The 19,039-nt window shown below is 53.1% G+C and overlaps 1 protein-coding gene across 1 annotated transcript in view; it reads right to left on the bottom strand.

The window, feature by feature from the left end:
• Positions 1 to 18,736, bottom strand: part of ADAMTS7 (ADAM metallopeptidase with thrombospondin type 1 motif 7) — a 58,344-nt gene extending 39,608 nt beyond the window's left edge. The window contains exons 1-6 of the mRNA XM_007470031.1: positions 18,637 to 18,736; positions 10,543 to 10,898; positions 8,482 to 8,647; positions 7,139 to 7,335; positions 2,110 to 2,193; positions 1,640 to 1,764 (exon numbers count right to left, since the gene is read on the bottom strand). Coding sequence (XP_007470093.1) covers positions 1,640 to 1,764; positions 2,110 to 2,193; positions 7,139 to 7,335; positions 8,482 to 8,647; positions 10,543 to 10,898; positions 18,637 to 18,736 — 1,028 coding nt within the window. The remainder of the gene's footprint in view (positions 1 to 1,639; positions 1,765 to 2,109; positions 2,194 to 7,138; positions 7,336 to 8,481; positions 8,648 to 10,542; positions 10,899 to 18,636) is intronic.
• Positions 18,737 to 19,039: the final 303 nt, after the last annotated feature.

The raw sequence follows: 19,039 nt of genomic DNA, 5'->3' as shown, positions 1-19,039 counted from the left end.
TAATCTCCAAAATTTACAAGCAGCTCATGCAGCTCAATAACAAAAAAACAAACAACCCAATCCAAAAATGGGCAGAAGACCTAAATAGACATTTCTCCAAAGAAGATATACAGACTGCCAACAAACACATGAAAGAATGCTCAACATCATTAATCATTAGAGAAATGCAAATCAAAACTACAATGAGATATCATCTCACACCAGTCAGAATGGCCATCATCAAAAAATCTAGAAACAATAAATGCTGGAGAGGGTGTGGAGAAAAGGGAACACTCTTGCACTGCTGGTGGGAATGTGAATTGGTTCAGCCACTATGGAGAACAGTATGGAGGTTCCTTAAAAAACTACAAATAGAACTACCATATGACCCAGCAATCCCACTACTAGGTATATACCCTGAGGAAACCAGAATTCAGAAAGAGTCATGTACCAAAATGTTCATTGCAGCTCTATTTACAATAGCCCGGAGATGGAAACAACCTAAGTGCCCGTCGTCGGATGAATGGATAAAGAAGATGTGGCACATATATACAATGGAATATTACTCAGCCATAAAAAGAAACGAAATTGAGCTATTTGTAATGAGGTGGATAGACCTAGAGTCTGTCATACAGAGTGAAGTAAGTCAGAAAGAGAAAGACAAATACCGTATGCTAACACATATATATGGAATTTAAGGGAAAAAAATGTCATGAAGAACCTAGGGGTAAGACAGGAATAAAGACACAGACCTACTGGAGAACGGACTTGAGGATATGGGGAGGGGGAAGGGTGAGCTGTGACAAAGCGAGAGAGAGGCATGGACATATATACACTAACAAATACAAGGTAGATAGCTAGTGGGGAGCAGCCGCATAGCACAGGGATATCAGCTCGGTGCTTTGTGACCGCCTGGAGGGGGTGGGATAGGGAGGGTGGGAGGGAGGGAGACACAAGAGGGAAGAGATATGGGAACATATGTATATGTATAACTGACTCACTTTGTTATAAAGCAGAAACTAACACACCATTGTAAAGCAATTATACTCCAATAAAGATGTTTAAAAAAAAAACAAAAAAAACACTGCCTCTGAACAGATAAAGAGTTGTCAGAGGTTGGGGTCATGTTGAAGCAGGGTGGTGTGTAAGATTTTCTGGTTATAAAGGAGTTGCACAAGAGATCCTTCTAATAGAACCATTCTATATCTAGACTGTGGCAGTGGATACAGAAACTTACACGTGATAAAATTGCATAGGACTTAATACACACACACACACACACACACTCAAACAAGTAAGTGCACGTAAAACTAATGAAACCTGAATAAGTCTGTGGATCATATCACCGTCAATTTCCTGGTTGGGATATAACTACAGTTATGCCAGATGTTACCACTGTGGGGAACTGGAGGAAGTATAGATGGTACTTCCCTGTAGTATTTCTGACAACTGCACGGAATGCACAATTATTCCAAAATAAAAAGATCTCCCCCAGTACTGCTGGAATCCAGTCTTGGGTCAAAGGTGTGAAAACCCTCCTCAAAATGAGGCTCCCTGAGAGCAGGGCTGTGTCTGCCCCTGCTGAGGGTCAGGTAGCACCTCCCGCCCACGCAAGCTCTACCGGCCACACCCATGGCCCAGCCCCTCACAGTGGCGGTACCTGGTGAGCAGGATGGCGGTGTCGTGGTGCAGCGGGTGGGCGTCCCTTTTCATGTTGATATTTTTCTGCCACTTGCAGAAGCTCCTCAGGGTGTTGTCTGCGTGGTGACTGATCTTTAGGTCCTCCTAGGGGCAGAGAGCGTGGCCACTCAAGCCTCTCCCTGAGCTCTGAAGGGTCAGGCCAAATTCTCCTTCACGTGAAGGCGGGAGACAGAGGCCCAGAGGTGGCAGTGGGCAGACAAGCAGGCAGGCCCCCAGTCCAGCCTCCAGTCTGACAACCCCGCCCACAGACACGTGCCAGACGGGACCTAAGAGAGGGTCAGCCAGGGACTGGGGGTGACAGATGACACTGATTGGGCCAAGGAGGCTCTCACTGTGCCCTTCCACATGAGGCAGCTCAGGCAAGTGGCAGGAGGGCCCTGGCAGACGATGCCCATTCCAGGGGCAGTGTGGGGCCACGTGACCTCTCACCTCCTCATCTTCCAGCAGGACCAAGCGCACGACGGTGATGTGGATGGGGTTCCCGATGCTGGGGTCATGAAACAGGCCGGCCACCTGCCCAAGAGATAAGGGTCAGGCTGTCACCTTGGATACAGGATATGGGCAGCCTCTGCCCACCTCAAGGGATGCACACCCAAGTTCTCACAATGGGGAGCTCACCAGTGCATGCATCCCATACATGAACGTGCCCACACCTGTACACACACTTCCCCAACCAGCAACAGCAGAACCTGGGGAGGACGAGAGGGCCTCCCAGCACCCGGCCATTCCTGAGCACCAGTTTGGGATCCTATTCCCCAGCTCACACCTCCAAATGCTGGCTTGTTGGCCCATCTCAGGGCCCTAACCTGCCCTGGCTGGGACAGCCCTGCAGCCCCCTCCTGTCCTGAGGACGCCAGGACCAGCATCCCAGGAGTGAGCCCTCCCATGAGGCATGACCTGGGCATGGCCTGGGGGAGGTGTGGAGGCAGGCAGAGGCCCATCTTCCCTGGGGCTGAGAGCCATGGGGCCAAGAGGAAAGGTGTGTGTGCCTCTCAGAGGCCCCCATAGCTACAAGGGCAGCTCCACACTCAGCCCCAAGACAGAATGCCATCCCCAAAGATGGACAGTGTGCCAAGGTGCTGGAAAATGGGGGTTAAAGCTATCTGCTCTTTTAAAGCTCCCTCAGAACAAGAAAGGGGCCAGCCCACAACTGGGGACAGTTGTCAAGGTCCCAGCAGGCAGAGATGTCAGGACACACCAGTTGTGAGTTGGCTTCTAGCAATTCCATCAAGAAAAATAATATTCAAATAGGAATGGACAACACACACACTGTTAAGACGGCAAAAAGCCCCATTGATAATGGGGATGAATTACACCGTCAGAGCCCAAGGTCAGGAATGGTGAAGACAGTGATGCAACGTGTCTCTGTGCCCTCCATGCACGTGCTGGAGCTGGGAGCCCCTCTGCACTGCCTTCTTCCACCACATCAGCCAGTTTTGCCTCCTAAATTTTGTCCTCTAGCCCACCTGCAGCCTTGCACCCAAGTCATCTGTCTCTGAAATGCAAACCCAATCACCCTATGCCCTTGCTTAAAGCAATGAGTGGGTCTTCACTACCCACACATAAGGAAAAAGTCCTAGACCTGGCATACAGGCCTGTGTGGTCTGGCCCCTGCCCACCTCTATGGCCTCACTCCCCTCCTCAAACCCCCTGACTCCTGGCTCCAACCACTCTGGCTTTCTCTCAGAATCCCATGATCCTTCCTACCACAGGGCCTTTGCACATGCTGTGCCCTCAGCCTGGAACACCTTCCCAAGTTATCTCTCACCCTCTCTGAGCTCTCACCCCTCCATCATGTCTTTTGGGGAGCCTTTATTCCACCCGACACTCCCAAACCACCATGAACTTGTCCTTCCTAGTACCCCCTCCATCACACCTTCATATTCATCAGGGTGACGGCTTCATTAATGCCTCTCTCCCACTCCAGACCATAAGCTCCATGAGGGCAACGTCTGTGTGGACTCTCTCTTACAGCCCCAGTGATCTGTCCAGTACCTGGCACATGATGGACTCAAGAAACAGTTGTGGAATGAATGAAACTTGAGCACATGCTAAGTTTTTCCAATGTGTTATTTCATTAAAAAAAAAAAAAAAAACAGTGAAAAATGAAAAGAGTACCCCGGAGAGAGTCAGATTAAAAGAACAAGTCTTTCCCAGTTGACATGCAGGTGAACTCAGCAGCAACACCCAACAAAGTGGCTCCAGAGGAGCCCCTGAGGGTCTGCTAAGACCTGTCCCAACAACTAGCCCAGCCCATATCCTGAGTTAGCGCTGGGATAGCTTCCTGTCACCACAAAGCCCCACCCCCAGTGGATATAACACCTCTCACTGTCCCCCAAGAAGTATGGAGGTGAAACAGATGCTGGGAGGGACTGGAGGGTGGCAGAGTCATTATTTGTTGACCAGATCAACCAATGAGTGTCTGTTTATGGCCTGAGGTCAGTGTGGTTGTCTGGATAAACGATACCCAGGGAAGATGAGCCCTGCTCTGGTGCAGGCCTGGAGAGCAAGCCAGGGTGGGCAGTATTCATGAGAGTAAGATCTGGGGGTTACAGGTGACCACAAGCTCCCAATGAGCTGACAGTATGGCATGAGCCACTCAAAAATGGCCTGTGACCTCAGAGGACATAAATAGAATTGAGGGCGCAAAGTTGGGTGGGGGGGACCTCTCTTGCTATGCTTGAGAGACCCACCTGAGCTCCCGGGCTCAGACCTGGGTCTGGCACAGAGAGGACACTGACAGATTGGAACCTGCAGGAGGCCCTGGTAAAGAGGAGTGAGCTGTCGTGAAGGCTGTGGGGCCGAAGGGCAGATGCTAAAGCAGCCACAAAAGCAGCAGTAACACTGACCGAGCCTAGGACACACAGTCCTCATGCTGGGAGCGTCACATGCCTTATCTCACTTAACCTTCTTACTTCTCAGGCAGGCATAACCATCCCCACCTTACAGATGGAGTAACGAGGCTCAAAGAGAGGCTGAATAGGGGATCAGAACCCAGATCTGACTGCATCAAAGTTTCTGCTCTTACTTCTTAAGTTAGGAAAGTGCTGCCTGCCTCCTCTCTGAGGGATTCTCAATGCCTATAGCTTTGGAGGCTCTGAGAAGTCCTGCAGTAAAGTCTGTGTTCCTTTTTTTTAACCCTGTGTTGCCAAACTTTTTCAACAGCGCCATCTTTCTTCACAGAACACTTAGTAGCCTGGAATATTCTTTAAGAAATGCTACAATGAGGTACAGCTTCCCCAGCATGGGATCCTATTCTTATGCATCCATCACCTCATCCTTGGTACAGAGCTGGCACTCATCACATCAGCGTTACAGAACTGCTCCAGAGGGAAAAGAGGGTAAGTTCTCCCCATCCACACCACCCTGTTCCCCCATCCTTCCAGCACACTCTGGCCACCACAGCTACCCAGCTGTCCCTCTCTGGGGCAGGCTGAGGGGCAGAGAGGACAGAGTGGGACTTTGGAAGCAGATAAATCTGACCTCCGATCTCAGCTCTGCCACTCACTAGCTGTGTGACCTTGAGCAAGCCCCTTGGCCTCGCTGAACCTTTGTTCCTTCAACTATGAAATGGGGCTGAGCCTTAGATGAGGCAGTGAGTGTGAAGCACTGGACAAACAGCAGGTGTTCAGAAGGCTCCAGCCCTAACATACGGTCCAGCCCTCCTCGGAGGCCGGCTGCATGCCACCCCCCATGCCCCTGCCATCTCCTGGAGTCTCCCTATCAGGTATCTAGCACTGTTAGGCTCATAGGTGCCCCGACTCTGTCCTGACCAATGCTGGACTTGCCAGCTTGGGAAAACCTGATACTGTCCAGAGCAGGTGACTATGAGAGCCAGACCCTCCCTCCTCCAGGGTGGGGCTCACAACGTAAATGTGTACGTCCTGTGAGCCTGGACAAGGAGGCAAGAAGGGGCCCCGCTTTGGGGCCAAATCCTTGACCCCTGGCACACAGGGGATGTCACGGGGGAGCCTGGAGGGCTCAGTACCTGCCCACATGGAACACTCAGAAAAAATGAGGCAAATAAACCCAGCTAACCATTGGTGGCTCCAGCCAAGCTCCTGGGCCTCCTTCAGGCTGAGCCCCTGAGTGGAGGATCTCATGGCCTGGGAACCTGACCTTGCCCACCCCGAGCCCAGAAGCCAGGCCCCGCTGTCCAGCAACAGTCCCTCCTGAGCCCTGGCCTTTAGTGGTTTGTCTCCCTGGGCAGACAAGGCTAAATAGAAGCTTGGCTGGGTCTTAGAGCCCTCAAGTGCCAGGCAGGAGGCTATGGCCTTTATTCCATAAGGAGGAGGGAGCCAACATGGGTGGCCAAGCCGGGCAGGAACCGGCCCAGAGCTGAGCCTGCCAACGCAGACTGAAGCAGTGGGGCATGGTGGCCACAGACAGTGCCCCTTTCTTTCTCTGACCCCAGGCTTCATGGCGATAAAAGGGGTGGCCAGACCTTCGATGACCCAGAGCGCACTTCCTTTAATGTTGCAGGGGGTGTGAGGCTGGCGCGGGCGCAAGCCACAGCACATGACACTGTGGCCACATCAGCTGCAGAGCACACCGTGCTGAGAACCTCACCTGTTCTCAGTCACCCAGCCCAGGAGGAAAACAGTGTTGTTCAGTGGGTGGCCTGCTAAGAATGCCAAAGGCAGAGATTTTTTCTCCCGGCGGCCGAAGGAAGCAACTTGGCTGCCCGAGGCCTCCCACCTGCACACCCAGGGCAGCAGCAGGGAGGGACTGGCTGGCACTATAGGAGCAGGAATCACCACCTCCAGCCTGCCACAGTGCCTCAGGTGGGACCTGGGAGACCTGGGCTCCTGTTCAGCTCTGTCTTGCCTCGCTTTTGACCTGGGCAAGTCACTCACCCTCCTGGGGCCTAGTTATCTCAACTGTCCCGTGGCGTCAAGAGCAGTATGACAACGCTGTAAGGTACTATTGTCATCCCCAGTTCACAGGTGGGCAGGCTGAAGCTAAGACAGGTAATGTGGCTCGCCCAAGGTCACCGGCTAGTAGAATACAGAACTGTACAGATCCTTCTAACTCTGCTGCGTGCTGATGTCTCAGGCAGGGGCTGGTCTGATTGGTCATTTCCGTGTCCCCAGCGACCAGCACAGGTCCCGGCACAGAGGAGGGAGGTTTGTTCAGAGTGGTGTGGATGGGTCAACCAGTCTACGAGCTCCCTCAGCCTCCCCTCCCCCAGCTCTGGTCCTGGCAGCGGTGGAGGGTGCTGAGCCAACGGGGTGGAATGACACTCAGTGGTGTCCTCACAACAGCCCCAAAGGCCCCACCTCTGCCCAGGCTCTCTCCTAGTGACTCCCTGCGGGGCCTCCCATCCCCTCCTAGACTTAGGAGCTGGAAGCTTATACCTCCTGCTTGGGGCCTGGGGTACACCCACCCTTTGTACCTCAACACCACCATCCCCTGGCAGCCCTCGCCACCCCCCACGCACCGCCCGCAGCAGCCTCACCATGTTCATGATGGTCAGCACGTAGCTCTCGACGTTTGGCTGCCCGTGGTACTCCACCATTTTAGCATCGGCTACCACCAGGGTCTCCACCCACTTCTCTTTGCTGACCGAGCGCTGGTGTAGACGCCTCGGCCGCTGCCGCCGCCACTGCTGCCGCTGCTCCCAACGCTCCCGCCGGGGCTCCAGCTCCAGGGACTCTGTGGGCCCCAGACGGGCTGTGGGTTAGCTGCCAGTAGACTGGCCTAGGGCACACGTCTCAAGGGCCTTTTCCCAGTGAGCTCTCTCTGGGTCAGTGGGAACAGTGCTGGGATCAGTGGCAAAAGGCCTGGACTCCCATCATGGCTTTGCCCCAGACCTGTGCTGTGTGACCCTGACCTGGTCACTTCCCTTCTCTGATCCTGGGGGATGCCTGACTATAAATAGATAAGTTGATCAGCCTCACAGAGTGACTTCGGGGGGCTAATGAAATGGTGGATATGAACACAGTAAAGCACCGTGTCCGTGAGGCGAGCTCCTAAGCCCCTATCTCCCCACACTGATCCCTCCCTCGCTGGGGGGTAAATACATCCCAGCACATGCAGATCCACCGGCCTAACCCCCAGCCTGGGGAGGCTGACCAAGACCCCAACCAGCTGACCCCACTGGGGACCTGCCCCACTGACCCAGGCTGCCCCTAGATCAGAAGAGGAAGCACATCTATGAAGCTGGGGAAACTGAGGATGAGAAGCATGCCTCTTTGGATATCTGTTCCAGCAAAGAGAGTCGCTGAGCTGTGGGCAGCTTGTGAAGTTGGAGCAGTCCCCAAACCCCAGCAGCCCTTAGCAGGCAGCTCCTTACAGAGGCTGGCGAGCACTGACCGGCCACTCTGCAGAAGAGGTGCTGGGTGCCACACTCTAGGTCTCCAAAATGGAAGTCAGTTATCCTGGGGTGGGACCAGAGTGGGGAGGGGAGGGAGGTTCCTGGCTAGCTGTCCTGCTGGGGTTGGGTATGGCCCGGCCTCGCCTGGACACTCGAAGAATAGTTGGCACAGCTGGAGGTGCCCCAGGCAGTGAGTGGGGAGGGGCAGGGAGAGACAGAGACGGAACCCTGAGGTGGGGAGACGGATGAGCTGACAGTGAGAGGTGCCAGCCCAGGGCATGAGCGGGGGCAGGCCTGACAGGCAGAGGCCTCAGGCCTGTGGCACATTTGGAGGGCACAGGCTATGAAGATGTGTCTGTCTGTCGGTCTGTGTCCCTTTGGTCTAACAGGAGCTGGGCATGGAGGTGCTGACAGAGGTTTCTAGAAGGCCCCTCCACGCCCCCAGACCCATTCCCTACCCCAGAGCTGGTAGCAGAGAAGCATACCTTTCACCCCACAGGTGCCTGGAGCCCTGGGGTCCCCCGGCTCTGCCCACCTCTCAGGGGCTTGGCGCTTGTATACCACGTGCGGCTGGGCGCGGCCAGGGCGGGCTGGGACACCATCCAGGGGCTCAATGTAGTAGTCCTCGTTGGAGAGCTGGAACACACCTTTCTGGGAAAGAAGCACCAGGGTCACCTGGGGAGGGCTGGCACTCAGCTGCTCTTCCCACCCATCCCAGAGGCCTGTCCTGCCCAGTGGAGCCCACCACCCCAACTGACCCCGACATACCGTGCTTTCCTCCCTCTGGGCCTTTGCTTACTTTGTACCCTCTGCCTGGAATGTCCTTCCTTACAGGTTCACCCAGCCAAAGGCTTCTAGGCTAAGCTCAGAAGCCACCAGCCTAGCAAGCTGCTCCATACACCCACCCTACTCCCTAGCCCATAAGAAGCAAGAAGTGGGTCTGCATCTCCTGCATCCCCAAAGAAAAGCAGGAATTACAATTAAAAGCTTAACATCAAGAAGAAAAAAAAAAAGTCCTGGGGATGTAATGTACAGCATGGTGACTATAGTTAATAATACTGTATTGTGTATTTGCAAGTTGCTAAGAAAGATCTTAAAAGTTCTCATCACAAGAAAAAAAACTATATGTACATAAATTTGTAACTAGACTTACTGTGATCATTTCACAACACACAGGTGTCAAATTGTTGTCTGAAACTAATATTCCAATGATATCTCAATAAAAAGAAAGAAATTTGATCACCGAAAGAAAGAAAGAAATGGGTCTCCTTCCGAATCTAACAAGATGTCCACAGAGATGCCCACTGCCACGAGGACATCCTGGTCCCAGGGTCTGCCAGAGAAGGAAAGCTGGCAGGGATGTCTTGGTCGTGTCCACTGGTATTCAGAGAGGCCAGAGGAAGGAGGGGCCTTGGTAAGTATCTTTGAGCAGCCCACCACCTCCTGGGGAAGCTCAGGACTCCAACACGGAAGAAAGTTTGACCTCCCTTGGACCTCCCTCACTGGCTCTAAGTCGGCCAGTTGCGTCACTCAGGGCCAGAGAACCTGGAGCGCTAGATGGTGCATCATCAGCTCTAGGGGCTGGAGACCTGGGTTGAATGCAGACTCCACCACTGGATACCTGGGTGACCTTGGGCAAGTTCTCTGAGCCTGCTTCCTCACTTGTAAAATGGGAATGATGCACCTGTCGCTCAGGCTCAACAAGATTAATCAACTATATGGAAAGGGAGGGGCACAGACTGGGTAAATGAGAGAACTTCCCAGGCATATGGGCTCTCAAAGGCCCAGATACCCTAGAGCCTGTGAGGTGGGCTGTATTAGGCCCTGCCCTGTCACAGCCCATGGCTTTTCCTGAGCAATCTGAGCTGAGGCTCCCCCCCACCAACAGTGGATGGCTGAGAATGTGCAACCCTCCAACTCCTCCCACACCCCACGCTTGGGAGCTGGGAGCAGAAAGGGGCCCTATCCTGCTTGGAGTGGAGCTGCTCTAACTGGGCACTCAAGCAGAGGGAGGCAATTAGGGCTGCAGGCAGTAGCCAGCATTACCTCAACCCAGAAAAAGCTGGAGGTTGAGGCCTGCTCTCCTCATCACCCCCCGAGACAAGGTAAAGGTGAGGAAGCCTGTCCTGGAGAATAGCAGCCTAAAGGGTGGGGGGCGCAGAGGGAAATAAAGTCATAACTGATCCCCCAAAGAAGAGGGATTCAGCTGCTTTCTAAGTTAGTCTACACACACCACAAACAGTGGTTCTCAAAGTGGGGTGTCTGGACCTGCAGCTTCAACACTATCTGAGAAATTGCCAGAAATTCAGATTTTGCTACCCCCCCCCATGGTACACTGGGTTTTTAACAAGGCCTGGGTGACTCTGGCTCGCATTAAAGTTTGAGAACTGCTAGAGAACAAAGAGGCCTGCGTTGTCCACCCCGTTTTACAGGTGTGAATACTGAGGCTGGGAGAGGAAAAGCCAACAGGCCGAAGCTAGCAGGCAGGTCCGTGGCCAGTCCGGGGGCAGCCCTGCGTCCCGCCAGCTCACCCGGCGCAGACTCACCAGGCCGTCGCAGGCGCTGATGGCTGCCAGGCCGCCCTCGAGCTCAGGGTCCTGCACCTCGCCGAGCAGGTGGCAGGCGGGGGCGCGGGCCCGGATGTGAGCGCGGCCCAGGCCGCCGCGCCGCCGAGTCTCGCTCACGAAGCCGGGCGCCAGCAGGTGCGAGTTGGCTGTCAGGTTGAAGCGCAGCTCCCGGCCGCGGTACTGCAGCTCGTAGAAGGCGGGCGCAGCGGGGCGCGCGGACACGTCCCTCTTACGCAGCGCGCGCGGCCACAGCTCGTAGGACAGGAAGGAGCCCCCCGCGTCCACGCGCACCGGGTGCACGATGTCCAACGCTGCCCGGCCCTCAGCGGCGTGCTCTGCAGAGAGAAGAGCCGGACCCGAGTGGGGTGCGGCCGAGAGGGCGGCTGAAGTCTGAGCGCGGGGACTCAAAACACCCACCACCTGTGCTATTTCACCTCTCCGTGCCTCGGTGGCTCCATCTAGGTTATCGGGATAACCGCTTAACAGGTTTCCCTGCTTCCGCGATTGCCCGTGTGGCATCCTTCCCCCCTAGTCTATTTTCAGCGTAGCAGTCACAGGGATTCATTCCAAATCAGTCAGATCATGGCCCTCCTCTGCTCCAAACCCTGCAGTGGCTTCCAGCTCACACACAGCAGGAGACAAGAGTTATGGCGATGGCCTGTGAGGCTTTAGGCAAGGTTACCGCTCCAATCTCATCTCTGCTACACTTCCCGAGTTCCCTCCACTCAGCCACTGGCCTCCTTGCTGTTCCTCAAAGTCAGACATGCTCCTGCCTCAGGATTTCGCTTTGCTATTCCCTCCACCGGGAACACGCTTCCCTCAGTGTTCCACCTGACTAAACCCCTCACCTCTTTTCAATTCCTTCTTCAAAGCTCTCCTCGCTTTATTTTAAAATTGCAACTCCCTGGCTCTCCCTATTCCCCCTTCCCTGCTTTATTTTTCCCCATAGCACTTCTGACATACTGTATCACTTAACATCTTCATTCTTTTTCCTATTTTTCTTTCTCCATCTCCTCCCAGTGTGAACTCTAGGAGGGCAAGAATCTTCATAGTCTTTGCTGAAGAGTTGAAGTGCCAGAGTATCTGGAAACTAGTAGTTTCTCAGTAAATGTCTGTGTAAAATCTGTAGAATGGGGATAATTAGTTACACTTTGGGAGCTGAGGATTAAATGAACTGAACAGCTCCACATATAGCAGTGCCTGGCCCACTGACTGAACATGATGGCAAGTATGATTAGTATGACTATTAGCCTAAAGGATTTTTTTTTTTAAGTGCCTGAGGGTTCTGCACACATCTCCAGGTCTCCTGAGATGGGGAGTCAGAGAAGGACCACCCAGGTAGGGCTCCCTAGCCCCTCATCACTACCACTTCAGCGGAGCAGCTCTAGTTTCTTTCTTTCACATTTAAGAGTTTGAATGAAAATGTTCCAGGGCTGCAAAACTTCTGCAGACTTCTGCTCAGGCCCTTGCCATTTGCAGAATCCTCTCCTAGTCAGTCTGCTTGGATTTCCCAGTAAGGCTTCATTCTTAACCTTTTTTTGCCATGGACTCCTTCTCAGAAAAATGTTTTTAAATGTATAAGATTAAATATACCAAGGAAATTGATTATATTGAAATACAGTTGTCAAAATAATTTAAAAAGTAGGTGTGAAATTATGTGCTCCTTTACGAATGCACTAAACAAGATCTAATGGCAAATGTAACAACTATGGTGATTTAGAAGTAGTGATAAATGTCAACCTTATTTCAAGATACCTGCAACTGTACTGAGATAAAATATTTTGCTTTTCCTATTGGTAGCAAAATCACAGATACTGCCAACACTATTATGATTTGTTGCTAATATTTATAATTGAAGGAAATGCTACATTTCACTTCAAGGTTACAAAAATTAAAGATGTAATATATTCCCATCCAAGGTCATGGATCCTCTGAATTCTACCCAGGTCTCTATGGCTGCAGATCCAGGTTAGGACACGGGCAGTAGAGTCCCCAGATTGCTTCTGGAGAAAGCAAAGAGACATTCAGAGAAGTGCAGAGACTGGCTTAAAGCCACACAGCGAGAGTGATAAAGTCTCCCAAATGGCTTCAATCTCTCAGTAACATCGTTCTACATTCAGCAGTCTGTCCCTTGCTGGGCCTCAGTTTCCCCTTCACCAACGTAAGGAGTTGGACCAGATCAAGTTTTTCAAACTATTTTGGCCACCAGACCCAGTCTTCAAAAGAAATCTCATGTGGACACATACACACATAAGAGCACCACTGCTGGGGGTGGGCGGGAACCCCAGGGCTAATACTCTTGTTCCCCCTTTTCCTTCTCTGCAGTTCCCAGGCTCTGAGGTACAGGTAGGAAACTGGCCCATGTGAGGTGTCTCCCAGCTTCAGGTCCTGCCCAGATCAACTGGCTTTATGCTCAGCTCCTGGGATCCTGGCTGCTCGTGACAATAACCCCTCGAGGCCACAAGAATGCCTGAGTGCCCTGCAGCTGTCCCACAGGGCTCTCTGTGTGGCCACTGCCGGGGCTGGAAGGGAAGCCAAGCCCAGCCTGAAGCTCCATCCAGGCCAGGCCGCAGAAACCCAAACTGCCCTCCAATCTGTCTCCTGTCAAACCATGTGTAAAGCGCCCTGCACACGCCAGTGGTGTGCCCCCCTGATGAGGACATCCCCCGCGGCCCACAACTGCCCCAGCAGGCCAGCCATCAGGGCATGGTACTCTAAGAGCATGCTCCGAGCGAGGCAGGGTGGGCTGGGGTGACTTGCCGTGTGGCTCTGGACAAATTTTCCCTGTCTCTGAGTTTCAGGAGGGCACCAGTGCAAGGATTTTCCAGACATCTCAGATGAGAATTTGTTAAAAACAAATTCCCAGGCCCTGCCCCAGACCCACTGAATCAGCATCTCCAGGAAACAGGACTGGGAAGCTGTGGGGTTTAAAAAAAAATTTTTTAACATCTTTATTGGAGTATAATTGCTTTACAATGGTGTGTTAGTTTCTGCTATATAATAAAGTGAATCAGCTATACGTATACATATATCCCCATATCTCCTCCCTCTTGCGTCTCCCTCCCAACCCTCCCTACCCCACCCCTCTAGGTGGTCACAAAGCACTGAGCTAATCTCCCTGTGCTATGTGGCTGTTTCCCACTAGCTATCTATTTTACATTTGGTAGTGTATATGAGTCCATGCCACTCTCTCGCTTCGTCCCAGCTTCCCCTTCCCCCTCCCCATGTCCTCAAGTCCATTGGAAGCTGTGTTTTTACCAAGAGCCTCAGGAGACTGTGATCATCAGGGAAGTTAGGAAATTCCTCACTGGAAGTGAACCTGGCTGAACATCGGCAGTACCTGGAGAGCTCTGAAAAACTGCAGCTGTCCAGGACCCAGCCCAGAGATTCTGATTCCATAGGTCTAGGGCTCTGAGGCCCCAGAATCTGTATTTTTTTCTGTATTTTTCTAAACCTTCTGGGGATTCTGTTGTAACCATTTCAGGGCTGGCATTTGAAAGCCACTGGGCTGGATAATTGAAGGAGACTTCTTGCTCTGACATCCTAATAAGGGCATTTGGGATGGCAACTCCACAACCACAGCCGGCAGACTTGTTTTTTTGTTTGTCAGTGTATTGACTTGGGGGGTGGCATGGTTTGTTGGGCTGGCAAAAATGTTGGAAAGTATTTAATCAGTTGCTAGTGTTTAAAAAAATCACATAATTTTGTATAATCTCCATTTTCAGCTTAAAGTCTTATCGTCCATCCCTGTCAGGCCTAAATTCACACTTGTCAAAAGTGGCCCTTTAGAGGGGGCCTGTGCTCCGCCATCTGCCTCAGTCTCTACCACTCCCTATGGTGTTCTCTACACTGTAGCTAAATATAGCTTGCCCTCAGCTTCACACTCAGTATTGTCTTTCATTCAGTAAAGAACTGAATCTCTAACAAAAATGGGAAAACAAGGGATGGGCCAAGAAGCCCCATGTTTCGAGAAAAATGTCTTCCCACCAGCCTTGTTACGTTACCTGCCTGGTCCATCCCTCAGAATAGAGAAATGGGTGCAGGGCACTCGTGATCCTTACCCCTGGCACAGTGCCGAGAAGGTCCAAGAGAGAGGAGGGGATACCCCACAGATGGACGGGGATGAAGAAAATCTTCGTTAAAGGGGCACATGTGAAATGTCCCTTGACATACAGGTACGTATTTAAGCGTGAAGATGGGGAGGGCATGTTGGTGGTGGACACCATGTGGTAGACCCCCAGAGAAGTAGGAAAAAGCCAGGGGTGAGGGGAACAAGCAGTAAGAAGCTTGGCCCAGGTGTGTGTTTTGTGAAATGAGAGACAATGGAGTGACAAAATAATGCACTGTCAAAAGTATGGGCTTTAAACGTAGGAAGACCCAGGTTCAGGTGCCAACTTGGCCACTTAATAGTCGTGTGGCCTAGACAGTCACTTAATCTTGCTGAGCCTCAGTTTCCTCATCTGCTCAGAGAATCCAGGTCAGAAAACTTAAGGAGGGTCACAGGGCAAATAGATGGAGAATAAGACAACAGCCACACTCCAAGGCTTTGTTTTAAATGAGTATTAACAGCCGTTCCCAGGGCATGAACCATCACAGCCAACACAGCCAACGCTGCTAAAGACAAGCTGAAGGTCTGACGCTAACCAGCCATGAAGTGCTCAGTATACCAGAAAAACAAAAGCTACATGGCATACTTCTAGGCAACAGCAGTGTCCGCAAACATGTGTGGGTGGGAGAGGGTAGTATGTATGTGGCTGGGGAATTGGAACCACTGGGGAGAAATGGCTCCAAGAGCTCAACAGTGTCCCTGGGGAGGGATCCATGACCTCGGGGTTATGCGGTCCTGTTGACAATCCCTGCTCCAGACCTTGGGAAATTATTGCAAGACAGAAATTCAAGTGAGTTATAAAGAAGCGTCCTCTTAAGTTCAAAAATGTAATGGGGCTAAGTAGAAATATGCTGCAGGTGAAAGGCATTAGAATTAATGTGCTCTAGAGACAGAGTGCCTGGGTTTGAATTTGCAGCTCTGTCACCTACAGCTGTGAGGCCATAGGCAAATTACTCAGCCACACAGTCTCAGTCATTCCATCTGTAAAATGGGTATGATAATAATCGTACCTTAGGTTGTGTAAGAATTCAATGAGTTAATACGTAAGTGCTTAGTACAGTAGATAACATATAGCAAATGTGAACTAAGTTATGATTGAAAATTAGCAAGAGAAGTTCTAAAGTATAGTTAGCCATTTCTTGAAAAACATGTTTTATCTCTTTGCCTAATGGTGTAATAAAATATTTTTTAATCAAAAATTTAAAAATACTTACAGGATGTTACCACTTTTACTGCAATAATTTTCATCTTCTTGTTTTGTTCTGCATTCATTTTCAATAGTCAATTTGTATTGTTTTGCCATTAAAATATTTTTAAATGAGGACAGAGTGAGTTAAAAAATAAACAACTCTTTCAACGTCTCCGACAGCTGACCCCTGGTAGCGACAGTGGTGGCTGAACCTACCACCACCCAGTGCCAGCAAAGGGTAATTGCAGGTTCCAGTCTCTGGTCTGTGGGTGCATCAGAGATGAGCCAGCAGAGCTAAAGCTACAGCAGGATGGGAGCAGGGACTACTAGTGGTTTATGGCTGAGACTGTCCCGCCAGGGTGTGATTGGATGGAGTTCCTGCCACAGTGGGTGTTGAATACTTTGAATATCACCCCTAGGTGACAGAACTGTCACTTTGGAGCTTTTCCCAAAGAAATGCCAACATGGTGTTTACCCTCACCTCCTTATCGAGTACCTGAGTTACAATCCAGCCCTTCAAACGACCCACAGTTCATGCCAAAGAGAAAAAATAACCAGGGTGTGTGTGTGTGTGAGACACACACACACACCCTCCTCGAGTCTGTCCTCACTTGCCTGTAAGCACATGTGTGCACACACACATAGAGCTCACATGTGTGATACAGTGTTTTGATGGCCCTTGCCCCAGTCCCAGCAATCCCAAGTTCTTGCTTTGTCACATTTTCCTAAAAGTGAGCCCAAGATAAGTTCTCTGGCCTGAAAGAAGGTAGCATTCAGTGGGCAGGGGCCCCGGTCTACATCCCCCAGGCAAGTCCAAAGAAAATGACAGAGCTCAAGCCTCAGGATCAGGGATCCTGATCAGGAGCAGACTGGGGAGAGCCCCATGCTACGTATCAATGGGAGTACTAGAGACAGACAGACACTCACCTTGAAGGGGGACCCAGATTAGATAGGAGGGGTGCCTGCCTCGCTCCACCCCAAATGGCAGGTTCAAGTTACAGGACACACCAAGGACTCCCTGATCTTACTGGGTCTGCCTGGCAGATGAATAAAAATCACAGCCACCACGTGGTAGGCTCTCTGCTCTGGGCAAAACAATCACATTTAGCATCTCACTTAATTCTCACAAAAACCCTTGGAAGTAGATACCATTATCCCCATTTAACAAAATGGGCAAGCTCATACATGTGTCTGGTCTGCAGTAGAAGTAAAGGGTACCCTGACCACAGGGGACCCCCCCCCCCCCCACATGTTTCTCCCAGGGGGCCTGGACCCAAGTTCAGGCTCAGGGGCAGTTCCTTGGGGTAACCACTTTCCTGCTCCCTCATCCCCATCACCTGGTTCTTCCTCATGGGTCCCCAGCTCTGGACAGAAGGAAAACACAGGCTTCACCCAAGTGGCCCAGGAGTCTAAACCTCGGCTACCTGAGAGGAGAGGTCACTCTCCTCTCTGAACCTCTTCCCTCATTTATAAAAGGACTTTCCATCACACACCTTGCAGGTTGTTGTGGAGCTGATGAGAAATAAGAACTAGGGAGGCTGGCACATGGTATTTCTCATTAGATGTTTGCTCTATCCCATACACATTGCTGCTAGATAGGGAGCCTCCTCCCTAAAACACTGCCTTCATCAGCTGCTCCCCTCAACGGCTCCCCCAACCTCTAAGATCTGGTTTAAATGTCCCCTACGTTCAGGCGCATATGCTTTTCTAGCCTCACAACCACAATCCCTCTGCTGGGGAGGCAGGTCTCCCCCAGGCCCAGCACGCAGGCCTAATCTAGCCACCTCCCTCCACCAAGCCCGGCCGGGATGCACCCCCACCCCCAACCCAGCCCATCCAACCCAGCACCCTTCCAGCCCATCCAAAGTTCATCCATCCTTCCAGTGCCTCCAAGCTCAGGCCCCTCCTCTCCTACAAAGCCTTCCCGTCTGCCTCGCCAGAACGGCTCTCCCCACTACTCGACCCGCCCCCGTCAGACCAGGAGCTCCCTGAGGGGCAGGCCAGGGGTCCTCTACACCCTCTGCTCCTAAATTCCCAGGCCGGCTACTCCGGACGCTCCAGGAGCTCCGCGGCCCGGCGGCCGGCGGCGGAGCAAGATTCTGGACAAGGGCCAGAGGCTCGTCGGAGGCCAGTCGGCCGGGGCGGGGAGAGCCAAGCCCAGGGCTGGGGAAAGAAGCTCCTTCTCCCCGCTCCGCTCCAGGCGCCTTCACACTTCGGGGAGGGGGAGGCAGGAAGCGCAAGGACCGCGGGAGACCCGGCCCGAGGAGCCGCCGAGGGCCGGCAGGCACCTAGAGGCGGTGGGTAGGGGACGGGGCGGGTGCGCGGTGGGGGACCGCGTAGACCTGCGACCCCGAGCACTCATCCGCAGCGCCCTGGCCAGCCTGCTTTCCAGACGAGGCGCACTGAGGAGGGCGAGAAGCTGAATCCATCGCGTGTAAGCCACGCTCCGTCCAGTTCCTCCGACGAGAGATCCCCGGGAGAGACAGACGAGCTCTGCGGTACCCGAGGTGGGGAAACTGGAGCCCGGAGAGCGTCTAAGAGGCTCTTTCCGGCTACAGGCAAGGTGGGTAGCGGAGTCGGGGGCTAGGGAAGGCTCCCTGGAGGCGCGGTTTCGCGGCCCCAACCCCACCCCTGTCACTAACACCAGGGGGCGCGACAGCTCCAGGCAGAGCCTGGCGGGCACAGGGTCTTGCAGAGGTGAGAAGGGGCTAAACCGAGGCTGGGGAAGCAGGGAGGGGCGGCAGGGCCAGCCGGCCGGGGCGGGGCGACCACCCACCTGGTGCAGATCCGTTGGCGCCGGGCGCCAGAGCGCAGAGGAACAGGAGGAGTGGGCGCAGCAGCGGCGCGGGGCTGCGGGGATTCGGGCCGCCGGGCATGGCCGGTGCCGGGCGGCCACCGGGCGATCCCGCGCGCACACTCTTCGTCTCGTCCACTCGCTGCCCGGTCCCGGGTCCGGCTCAGGACATGCCCGACCCGCGTGCAGCTCCCGGCGTCCCGGGCCCAGACTCCGGCCCGGCGGGCGGCTACGCTCAGTCCGCTGGCAACAAAGGCTGCAGAGCCCGCCCCCTCGGCCGGCAGCGGAGGCAAAGAAAAGACCGGAGAGTGAGAAAGAGAGAAAGAAAGAAAGGGAGGGTGGGAGAGAAGTCGCCGGCCCCCGCCCCGCCCCGCCCCTCGGGCTC

The sequence above is a fragment of the Lipotes vexillifer genome, unplaced genomic scaffold (assembly GCF_000442215.2).
Source record: "Lipotes vexillifer unplaced genomic scaffold, Lipotes_vexillifer_v1.1 scaffold1484, whole genome shotgun sequence".
NCBI lineage: Eukaryota > Metazoa > Chordata > Mammalia > Artiodactyla > Lipotidae > Lipotes > Lipotes vexillifer.
This window is presented reverse-complemented; position numbering and strand designations above follow the sequence as displayed.